General features: G+C 51.7%; 1 protein-coding gene across 3 annotated transcripts in view; it reads left to right on the top strand.

Annotated features, from left to right (window-relative positions):
• Positions 1 to 11,343, top strand: part of MAP3K12 (mitogen-activated protein kinase kinase kinase 12) — a 17,944-nt gene extending 6,601 nt beyond the window's left edge. The window contains exons 1-14 of one of the 3 annotated variants that reach the window (XM_014542044.1): positions 3,939 to 4,679; positions 4,779 to 4,987; positions 5,331 to 5,514; positions 6,688 to 6,879; positions 7,155 to 7,313; positions 7,470 to 7,628; positions 8,226 to 8,334; positions 8,504 to 8,613; positions 8,742 to 8,858; positions 8,983 to 9,120; positions 9,320 to 9,944; positions 10,124 to 10,194; positions 10,287 to 10,557; positions 10,973 to 11,343. In XM_014542044.1, coding sequence (XP_014397530.1) covers positions 4,543 to 4,679; positions 4,779 to 4,987; positions 5,331 to 5,514; positions 6,688 to 6,879; positions 7,155 to 7,313; positions 7,470 to 7,628; positions 8,226 to 8,334; positions 8,504 to 8,613; positions 8,742 to 8,858; positions 8,983 to 9,120; positions 9,320 to 9,944; positions 10,124 to 10,194; positions 10,287 to 10,557; positions 10,973 to 11,071 — 2,580 coding nt within the window. In that variant the 5' untranslated portion in view covers positions 3,939 to 4,542 and the 3' untranslated portion in view covers positions 11,072 to 11,343. Of the gene's footprint in view, positions 1 to 3,938; positions 4,988 to 5,330; positions 5,515 to 6,687; positions 6,880 to 7,154; positions 7,314 to 7,469; positions 7,629 to 8,225; positions 8,335 to 8,503; positions 8,614 to 8,741; positions 8,859 to 8,982; positions 9,121 to 9,319; positions 9,945 to 10,123; positions 10,195 to 10,286; positions 10,558 to 10,972 lie in introns of those variants that run through there. The other 2 variants (XM_005869157.2, XM_014542043.1) reach the window with 2 other exon arrangements.
• Positions 11,344 to 11,349: the final 6 nt, after the last annotated feature.

Genomic DNA, 11,349 nt, shown 5'->3' on the forward strand with positions numbered 1-11,349 from the left:
AGCTGGCAGGTCAGAGAGAAAGGAAACAGAAGGGCGGGGGGTGTGCTGCTAGAGAGAAATCTCCCATTTACTACAGCTCCCTGGAGCTTCACCCCTTCAGGTCAATCTGGAAGAGTAGTCATTAGCCTGAGAACAGGGCGAGGGTGGATTGAGCCTGGATAGATTCCCTCCCTTTCCCTTAGTCCCATCTTTTTCTTCAGCTGCTCCCACTGCCCTGAAAGACAAACAGGTGAAATGGCTTCTCCCTCTCTCCCCAGCTGCTGGCCCTGGATACCAGAGGGTCTCTGGGGAAGTCTGGTGAACTGGAGAGAGGCTGGGCTTCATGTCACCCTCTCTATGCCTGAACCTCTTAGTTGCCAAACGCCAAATGAAGGCTGAAATTTTCCTTTTAAAAGCCAGGTGTTGTGCCTACTGAAGGCTCAGCGTCTAAACAGAAAACGAATCATCCTGTTCTTCAGTCAGTCCCTTTTGCTCTCCTTTTTCTCAGTGTCTTCTCTGCTTTTCAAAGTCAGTTTTTCAATCCATTCTTCTCAGGTTTGACTCTCCCTGACTTCACGCTGTTTCGGTCTGTCTCTCAACTTGTCCCTCCCTCTCTGGCTGTGCCTGTTGTCCTTTCGGTGTTGGTTCTCCCTTCCTCCCGAGTTCCTGCTTCCTCTGTGACACTGCACCCGCCCTGCCAAACTAGGTCCACTCTCCAGCATCAGTCTCCTCCGCTTGCGCCGAAGATCTGAATGAGGGGCAGAGGGAGGCAGGGCAGGTGAGGGGCACCGAAGCAGCCGGCAGCTGCACGTGGGCCAGCTGGGGGCGGGGGCGGGGGCGGGGCGAGGCGCAGCCCCACCCCCGCGTCGCTGCTCACGTGACTCAGGGCTAATCTGGTCCCGGTGACTTCACGCGCCGCCTCGGGCCCAGTCGTCATGGTTACGCCGCAGCGCCCAGCGCTTTCCTCAACCTGCTGTGTCCCCTCCCCTTCCCGACCCGGACCCCCTCCTCCCGCTGCCGGGCCTCCGACCGCAGCCACGAGTCACGTGACGACCGGGAAGGGGGGGTGGGGGGGGCCGTAACCCCTTCCTCTCCGCCTCGTTTGGGCTTCTAGCGGGCCAGCAAGTGGTCTTGGCTCCTCCTCCAACGCCCACCCCGCCGTCCTGCCCTGCTGGCCTGCCAGGGAGCTCCCGCCTGTCTTCTCAGGGGTTCGGAAGGGAAGCCCCGTTTGAGGGCGCTGGTGGCAGCCCTCAGACCGTCCAGGCGCAGCGGTTCTCAACCTGTGGGTCGTGACCCCTTTAGCGGGCAAATGACCCTTTCACAGGGGTCGCCTAAGACCATCCTGCATATCAGATATTTACATTACGATTCATAACAGTAGCAACCTCCTATATAATAAAAGGCTAAAATGAAAATTGTCCCCTTGACTGGGAGTTCATCCTGAGAGTTCAACCAGTGGGCGGGGCCAGCCGGCCAACCACCCACGGCCCCTCCCCTTGGCTGGTCCAGCCTGATCAGTCTGATCAGGGCAGGCCAGCTGGACCCCACCCATGCACGAATTCATGCACTGGGCCTCTAGTTATAGTTATAAAGTAGCAACGAAAATAATTTTATGATTGGGTCACAACATGAGGAACTGTATTTAAAGGGCCAGAAGGTTGAGAACCACTGCTCCAAGGGGAATTCTGCGGCACACTGGCCTGTGTTTGTCATTTGCATTGTAGTGTACATCTAACCCATTGAAGGCGCTCATCTCGTGGGATATGTTGGGGATTCAGAGGCTGGACCTGACTGTGATTTCAGCTCTCTGCACCTGCTTTCTCAGGAATATAAAGGGGCCAGTGGTAATATTTCCTTCGCTGGCTGGTTCTGAGGAGTGATAGGTAGTGTAGGTGCGAAGTGTAGTAAGACATTCCTCTGGGGTGAGTAGAACAGTGGCCCCATCTTACTGAGCACCTGGTGCTGTTTGAGGCCCCGGGATCGATCCCATGTGAAATCATAGCTCTCAGAGGAGCCAGGCGCCCTATCACATGCGGCCTGGGTAATGGGAGCCATGACAGAAGCACAGGGGACTGTGCCACAGCAGCAGGGACAGGGAGGAAGACTTCCAGGATGAAGTGAGATGAGAGAGCAAGAGATCCGGCTCGAGAGCACACCTGGGGACCGATTCTGAGCCTCTTCCTAGCTTCTTGGGCAGGTTAATAATACCTCTGTCAAATGGGCAAAGGATGCCTACCATAGAGCTTTGAGCATTAAGTGAGCTAATGTGTCTATGACAGAGGCTGACATATATAGTAAGCCTTCCATGAGAGTTAGCCATTCTCAACTCAGTTGTGTATGGCTTGGGTGGGTACCAATAGCAGTGGGAGATGAGGCTGGGCAGGGGCCAGAGCTCAGAGGTAAGGCAGGTGGACCAAATGCAGTGGATCATACTAAAGGGTTTGAAGCAGAAGAGGGGTTGCTAGCCAACTTTTAGTTTGGAGCATTGTCTGATACACCCAAAAACGTTTTGACTTCAGTTCCTGGTCAGGGCACATACCTGGGTTTTCAGCTCAATCCCCCATCGGGTGGGTACAGAAGGCAACCGATCAATGTTTCTCTCTCCCTCTTCTTCCCTAACTCTTGCTCTCTCAAATCAGTAAATATATCCTCGGGTGAGGATTTAAAAGAGAAAAAAGTTGTTTTAAAGGCTGGTGGAGAATGGGCGGGGGCGGGGGGGCTCGGCGGCTTTGGAAGAACTTGGAAACCATTTAAGAGGCAGTTGTCCTGGGTCAGGTGACACAGCTAATAAAGCCTGAATTAAGTAGTAAAGTGGGAGTAAAGAAGAAAGAGTAGAATGGCATTGCGTCAGAACTTTTTAAACATGTCAGGTACAAGAATCATCTGAGGTGCTTGTTCTATACACAGATTCTGGGTCCACCACACACCCACTGAAAAAGGCTTTGAGAGATGCCAGACGTCCATGTTGATCTGCGTCATTATCTAGTGCAGTGATGGCGAACCTATGAACTCATTTTTTGGGTTGATTTTTCTTTGTTAAATGGCATTTAAATATATAAAATAAATATCAAAAATATTCATCTTTGTTTTACTATGGTTGCAAATATCAAAAAATTTCTATATGTGACATGGCACCAGAGTTAAGTTAGGGTTTTTCAAAATGCTGACACGCCGAGCTCAAAAGGTTCGCCATCACTGATTCTAGTGAGCTCTCTCTATGTGTAGATTCCTGACATCCCTCTCCTGATGTGACTCAGGTTCTGGTGCAGGGGGTTAAGGAACAATGAGAGGATTGCTGTCCTCAGGAACCTTCATATCACAGGATTTGGTAACTGTATGTGGAAGGAGACGGGCGACTGGAATGACCCCCTGTGTCAAGCTCTGGACAAGTTTGGTACAGGGTGCAGAATTGGTAGCTAGTTTACCCTTTGTACAGTTGGAGAAACTGAGGCTCAAATACAGCTTGCCTGAAGTCACACAGCCAGTTAGTGGCAGAAGCAAGGCCAGGATTCAGAGTTCTTAATGATTGCTTTTTAAGTCGCATCCAGCTATGGATTGGGACATAACTTCATTGTCTAGAAAGCTGGGTCTTGGTTTGGGGATCTGGGAATGAGGCCGTGGAGAAAGAGGAGACAGGGTTTACTCTAACTGACCCCTGGGGGGAGAAGCTGGACTGATGGGGGTGAGGCTAAGCAGGATGAACTTGTCCTGACACAGCTTCTGCACCCCCATTGAATGGTTCTGCCTTGTTCCCCAACTGTGCTGGGGAGATAGTGGAGGTGATTGGTTACTGCCTTCACTTACCTGGAAGAAGCCCAGGTGTGTATCTCTGAGCACCCTCACGGGAGACCAGATGTGAGCTCTGAGCCTCAAGATACTCTCACCTGAGTTTAGTGTTCCTGCTACCGCCTCAGCTGTATCATGTGTAAGTACATGAGCGTGAGGCCAGAAAATGTCACCTGAGAGTGCTTGAGTGGCACTGAGTGTTATTATCACTGTCACCTTTGTGTGCTTCAGTGCAAGGGCCCTAGGTGTGTTACTTTTAGGTGCCTAAGGTTCAGACTCAAAAGGTATATATATCTGAGACCCTTATATGACATGTGTGTGTGCATGTGAGCCTCAAGTGAAAGAAATATGTGCTCCTAAGGCAAACTACAGTAATCTTACAGGGAGAAGGGACTAGTCTGTTACCATAATACTTGAACTTGAGATATATTTTACCAGTACCTGAGCAGGGCTGTTACCTGTGTCTACGTGAGGATGATACTCAGGTATGTTACCTGTATACCTGAGTATCATTCTCAGACTTGTGTTACTAATAGACACTTTAGTGGAAGCCTGTGTATCAGGTTTCCTAAGATGGGTCCCAGGTGAAACTTGTGAAGGGGGATGGGTACCTGAAGGTGAGACTCAAATGTTATTTCCAGTAGGAGCCCAGCTCCCCAACTTGTGCCTGTGACTGGAGTGAGCATTCTGAGCGGACGCGCCTGTGGCTTTGACCATTTCTCCCTCCTTTGTTCCCATAGGGCCCATCGCTCACCGCCACATTGGGGCCTAGAGGCCATGGCCTGCCTCCATGAGACCCGAACACCCTCCCCTTCCTTTGGGGGTTTCGTATCCACCCTCAGCGAGGCGTCCATGCGCAAGCTGGACCCAGACACTTCTGACTGCACCCCTGAGAAAGACCTGACGCCTACCCAGTGTGTACTTCGAGATGTAGTGCCACTGGGCGGGCAGGGCGGGGGTGGACCCAGCCCCTCCCCAGGTGGAGAGCCACCTCCTGAGCCTTTTGCCAACAGTGTCCTGCAGCTACATGAGCAGGATGCAGGAGGCCCAGGGGGAGCCGCTGGGTCCCCTGAGAGTCGGGTGCCCAGAGTTCGAGCAGATGAGGTGCGGCTGCAGTGCCAGAGCGGCAGTGGCTTCCTGGAAGGCCTCTTTGGCTGCCTGCGCCCTGTCTGGACCATGATCGGCAAAGCCTACTCCACGGAGCACAAGCAGCAGCAGGAAGGTAGGCTTTGTCCACTTTGTCCTCAGGGACTCTCCCCCTGTTTCCCTGAGCTTGAGATCTGTTGGACAATCCCATCTAACTCACCTGTTGACCCTCTCTCCTGAGCTTGGCCCAAGCTCCTTATCCATCCATCAGCTACTGACTTCCCAGCTTTTTTTTTAGGCCACCCATTCATTGCCTTCCCTGTCCCCCCAAACCTAGTCGTCTTGACCTATTTTGGCTACTTTTTTACCTCACCCTCCTTGAGTCATTTCAGCTGACCCAATCCTCTCCCCTGTGCCTATCACAAGGCCCTGAGGGTGGCTCTCTCTGAACCTTGTGGCACTGTGCCTCCTGTCCACAGACCTTTGGGAGGTCCCCTTTGAGGAAATCCTGGATCTGCAGTGGGTGGGCTCAGGAGCCCAGGGTGCTGTCTTCCTGGGGCGTTTCCATGGGGAAGAGGTGGCTGTGAAGAAGGTACGGGATCTGAAGGAGACTGACATCAAGCACCTGCGAAAGCTAAAGCACCCCAACATCATCACTTTCAAGTAAGGTTCAGGGCAGGGGTTGGGGATACTATGCTGAGGGCAGGGACCTACTTGGGTGGCAGGGATCTACTCCACCCTGTTTATTTACTTTTAAAAAATATTTTTATAAATTTTTTTTAATCCTCTCCTGAGGATATATTTTTATTGATATGAGAGGGAGAGAAATATCAATGTAAGAGAGAAACAGCGGTCGGTTGCCTCCTGGATGTGGCCTGACTGGGGATTGAAACCACAACCCAGGTATGTCTCCCGACCCAGAATCGAACCTGCGACCCTTTGGTGCACAGGAGGATGCTCCAATCGACTGAGCTACACTGGCCGGGGCTATCCTACCCTTTTATTTTTTTTAAAATGATTTTTATTGATTTCAGAGAGGAAGGGAGATGGAAACATCAATTATCAGAATCATTGACTGACTGCCTCCTGCATGCCCCCCATTGGGGACCGAGTTGGCAACCTGGGCATGTGCCCCTGACTGGAATCAAACCTGGGACCCTTCAGTCCACAGGCTGATGCTCTCTCCACTGAACCAAACCAGCTAGGACTACCCTACCCTTTTTATTTTTATTTTTTTATAAATATATTTTTATTGATTTCAGAGACCCACCGGCCGAGCTACCCTACCCTTTTTATTTATATTTTATTTTTTTAAATATATCTTTATTGATTTGAGAGAGGGAGAGGGAGAGATAGAAACATCAATGATGAGAATCACTGATCGGCTGCCTCCTGCATGCCCCCCATTGGGGACCGAGTTGGCAACCTGGGCATGTGCCCCTGACTGGAATCAAACCTGGGACCCTTCAGTCCACAGGCTGATGCTCTCTCCACTGAACCAAACCAGCTAGGACTACCCTACCCTTTTTATTTTTATTTTTTTATAAATATATTTTTATTGATTTCAGAGAGGAAGGGAGAGGGAGAAACACCAATGATGAGAATCATTGGTCGGCTGCCTCCTGCACGCCCCCTACTGGGGATCAAGCCCACAACCCAGGCATGTGCCCTTGACTGGAATCGAACCTGGGACCCTTCAGTCCACAGGCTACTCTATCCACTGAGCCAAACCAGCTAGGGCTACCCTACCCTTTTTAAAGGAGACACCCAAATGGCATGGGTGGGAATGGGGTTCCAGGTATACTGGGCTGGTTCACACTACTGTTTGGCCCCCAGGGGTGTGTGCACCCAGGCTCCCTGCTACTGTATCCTCATGGAGTTCTGCGCCCAGGGCCAGCTGTATGAGGTACTGCGGGCTGGCCGCCCTGTCACCCCTTCCTTGCTGGTTGACTGGTCCATGGGCATCGCTGGTGGCATGAACTACCTGCACCTGCACAAGATTATCCATAGAGACCTCAAGTCCCCCAAGTGAGTAAGCAAGCAAGCAGGGAGACACTGATGTGCATGGTCTCCTGCAGATAACCCCACCCACATCAGTGTAGCCATCTCCCTGCTTCCAGACCCTGTCCTACGTCCATGTGGCCATCTCAGAAACCCTCCCAGGGACAGTCCTATCTCAGGAGGGTTGTGGTGAGCCCCCTGCCTCTGGGTGTCCCAAATGATTTAACAGAAAAGTAGAGTTGCTGCACTGGATGAGGTGTGTGGAGGGGCCTTAAACCCCAGCTGACTACACTCTTTACCAGCATGCTAATCACATACGACGACGTGGTGAAGATCTCCGATTTTGGCACTTCCAAGGAGTTGAGTGACAAGAGCACCAAGATGTCCTTTGCAGGAACAGTAGCCTGGATGGCCCCTGAAGTAATTCGTAACGAGCCTGTGTCTGAGAAGGTCGACATCTGGTGAGGGCCAGGCTGAGGACTGCAAATAGCAGGTGGCCAGCATAGGGAGTGGGGGGCGGGGGGGGTTCCCGGGCCTGAGTGCAAGTGAGATGTGTTGGTAGCAAGCAGGTCCTTTGGAGGGATCGCCTCCCAAGTGATGTCCCCTCTAATCCCCAGGTCCTTTGGCGTGGTGCTATGGGAACTCCTGACTGGTGAGATTCCCTACAAAGATGTAGATTCCTCAGCCATCATCTGGGGTGTGGGAAGCAACAGTCTCCATCTGCCTGTGCCCTCCAGCTGCCCAGATGGCTTCAAAATCCTGCTTCGCCAGTGCTGGTAAGAGTGGCCTGGCAAAGCTGGGAAGCTAAGGGGTATTGCTGATGGTTAGCCAGCATGTAGAATCCAGGCATTCAGGCCTAGAATCCTGAACAGGGAAAAGGGGACAGCGTTGCCATATATGGCTCTTGAAGACCCCAGGATTCAGACCATGAATCCAGGGGACGACAATGTAGAAATGAGAGGTGGATTGATCAGTAAGCTGCATGCGTGCATTCGATTCAAAGCCACACAGGCTTTCTGTGACCATGGGCAAGCACTAGAGTTCTTAGAACACAGAAGGGAAGAGCCCTAGTCCCTTATTTGGAACCTAGACCCCAAAGGAAGGTTGAACATTTCTAATCTTTGGTTAAACATTTCCCAAAGTGTGTTTCTTTTAATGGAGTCATTAGGGAAAAGGTTCTGTTTTGACAAGCAAGTTGAAAATGAATAGGTTTGCTGTAGGATTTTGATATGCTAACAGATAACAGACTAGGGAATTCTTTTATCAGAGTACATTCTAGGATTGGATTCATGAGGACACTAAGAAAGGATGCCCTAATTCCTTTCTGGTCCTCCCTCAAATTCCTTTCTCTAATGCAACTCCATTCCCTCCAGGAACAGCAAACCACGAAATCGTCCCTCATTCCGACAGATCCTGCTCCATCTAGACATTGCCTCAGCAGATGTCCTTTCCACACCCCAGGAGACTTATTTTAAGTCCCAGGTGTGCTGTGGGTAGGAAAATGAACACCTCAGCTCCCCCTCTTTGAGGGGAGGCTGGGAAGGGTTGATTGGGTTGGAATAAATGTGCTTTGGGGGGCTGAGACCTGGTGTTGATCAATCATGTACTTCACTCTCATGTTCCTCACCCCTCATTATTTCTCCACCCCCAGGCAGAGTGGCGTGAAGAGGTAAAGCTGCATTTTGAAAAAATTAAGTCAGAAGGGACATGTCTGCACCGCCTAGAAGAGGAGCTGGTGATGCGGAGGAGGGAGGAGCTCAGGTGTGTGCCTGTGTTTGGAAAGGGGATTTCAGCAACAGCAGGGACCGTGGACCAGTTCCCAGGGACTGGGATCAATTATGGCACCCGGTGAAGCCAGCTAACCTCAGGGACCCTTCTGCTCATTTCAGACATGCCTTGGACATCAGGGAACACTATGAACGGAAGCTGGAGAGAGCCAACAACCTGTACATGGAACTTAATGCCCTTATGTTGCAACTGGAACTTAAGGAGCGGGAGCTCCTCAGGTAACCATACGGCCCTTATGCAACCCTAATCCCACTTTCATGAAGCTGTGCCTGACTCAGATGCTACTAAGCCTGGGTCCCCCTTCCTGGTCACATGCCCAACTCAAGTGGTGTGTGTCTTTAGGAGGGAACAAGCTTTAGAGCGGAGGTGCCCAGGTCTGCTGAAGTCACACCCTTCGAGGGGCCTCCTGCATGGTAACACAATGGAGAAGCTCATCAAGAAGAGGAATGTTCCACAGAAGCTGTCACCCCACAGCAAAAGGTAAGACCAGAGTTAAGTGCTGAGGTTCAAAATTGGCAAGAGGGATGCAGAAGCAGGGAGTAGGAGTCAAGGACGCCAGGAAGACTGGTACTGTATTTAGAAAGGGGAGAGAAGTGCTTTGTGCACTGCCCAAGGTTAGGGCATGCTTTCAGTTGATAAATTTGTTAATCTCAAACTTGTCCTTCCCCTCTCCCACCAGGCCAGATATCCTCAAGACTGAGTCTTTGCTACCAAAACTAGATGCAGCCCTGAGTGGGGTGGGTCTTCCTGGGTGTCCTAAGGGTCCCCCCTCACCAGGACGGAATCGCCGTGGCAAGACCCGTCATCGCAAAGCCAGCGCCAAGGGCAGCTGTGGGGACCTTCCTGGGCTTCGTGCAGCTGTGCCACCCCATGAACCTGGGGGACTAGGAAGCCCAGGGGTGCTAGGAGGGGGACCCTCAGCTTGGGAAGCCTGCCCTCCAGCCCTCCGTGGGCTCCATCATGACCTCCTGCTACGAAAGATGTCCTCTTCATCCCCAGATCTGCTGTCAGCAGCACTGGGAGCCCGGGGCCGGGGGGCCACAGGGGGAACTGGGGATCCTGGCTCACCACCTCCAGCCCGGGGTGACACCCCCCCAAGTGAGGGCTCAGCACCTGGCTCCACCAGCCCGGATTCACCTGGGGGAGCCAAAGGGGAGCCACCTCCACCAGTAGGGCCTGGTGATGGCGTGGGGCTGCTGGGAACTGGAAGGGAAGGGACGGCGGGACGGGGAGGAAGCCGGGCTGGGTCCCAGCACTTGACCCCAGCTGCACTACTGTACAGGGCTGCTGTCACCAGAAGTCAGGTAAAGTATGAGGGTTCTTAAGTTCTTTTTCTCCCTGGGGTCCAAATCCATGAACTCACCTCCCACATCAGGCTCTTTATCGTAAGCCATTCCCTCCTTAATGCTTTATAATTATGTTCCCCTTCCCTGGGCCCATTACCTCTTTCCACTTTTGACCAGTCTATTCATCTCTCCTACAGAAACGTGGCATATCATCAGAGGAAGAGGAAGGGGAAGTAGACAGTGAAGTAGAGCTGACATCAAGCCATAGGTGAGTGATGGAGCACAAGAAGTAATGACATTCTTTTGCTTCCTGGGCTGCAAGAAGTGCAGTCAAGCTATAGGTGTCTTGCTGACCTATAGGTGGCCTCAGGGCCTGAACATGCGCCAGTCACTATCTACCTTCAGCTCAGAGAATCCATCAGATGGGGAGGAAGGCACAGCTAGTGAGCCATCCCCCAGTGGCACACCTGATGTTGGCAGTACCAACACTGATGAGCGGCCAGATGAACGGTCTGATGACATGTGCTCCCAGGGATCAGAAATCCCACTAGACCAACCTGCTTCAGAGGTGGTTACAGGCCCTGAACCCTCCTTGCCCATCCAGCACCAGGACCTACTCAGGGGGGAGCAGGTGAGTAACAGAAACAGCCAGTACTGGGCAGGGAAGAGATACCTGGTCATTTGAGAGCTATTGGGGAGATAGATGCAGAGGCCAGAAGATAGGTTTTTTGCATTTTAGTCACTCTACCTGAACCTGTTTTCACCAATATTAAAGAGCAGTATCCACATGGTGGAATGAAGCCTATAGTGTGGCAATTTAGTTCAATAGGCTTGCTTACACAGTAGCTAGAAATTGCAGCCAGGGAGGAATCCTGAAATTAGGAGTCTCATGCCTTGGAGAATGGCCTGAGCAACAAAATCTGGGGGCAGTAAAAAGCAGTAAGTTGCTGGCTATTATAACAAAGATTTCAGTGAGGGATCCTAAAGGAATCTACAATACAAGGGATTCTGAGCCTCACACCTCCTTGCATGTCTACTTTTCACAGGGCCCTCCCAATTCCGAGGACTCAGACTGTGACAGCACTGAACTGGACAACCCCAACAGTGGCGAAGCCTTGCAGCCCCCAGCCTCCCTCCCTCCATGAAAGCCACTCTTGTTCTTGTACATAGGAATATTTATATAAATAATATATATATGCGCCACATAATCAACAGAGAAAGACAGGGCTATCCCAGCCTTAAGTCAGGCTCAAGAGACTGACCCCCTGACCAATTCACCTAACTGGCAGCTGTGGAAATGAAGAACAAGGACTGCCCTAGATCTGTGGCTAAGGGCAAACTGGCCCCTCCCTGCTTGACCCGGTTATGTTCAACAAGCAGTCAGGCAGTAGAAAAGCCCAACTTGCCTCCTATGATCCTCTAC

This window comes from Myotis brandtii, unplaced genomic scaffold (assembly GCF_000412655.1).
Source record: "Myotis brandtii unplaced genomic scaffold, ASM41265v1 scaffold29, whole genome shotgun sequence".
Lineage (NCBI taxonomy): Eukaryota > Metazoa > Chordata > Mammalia > Chiroptera > Vespertilionidae > Myotis > Myotis brandtii.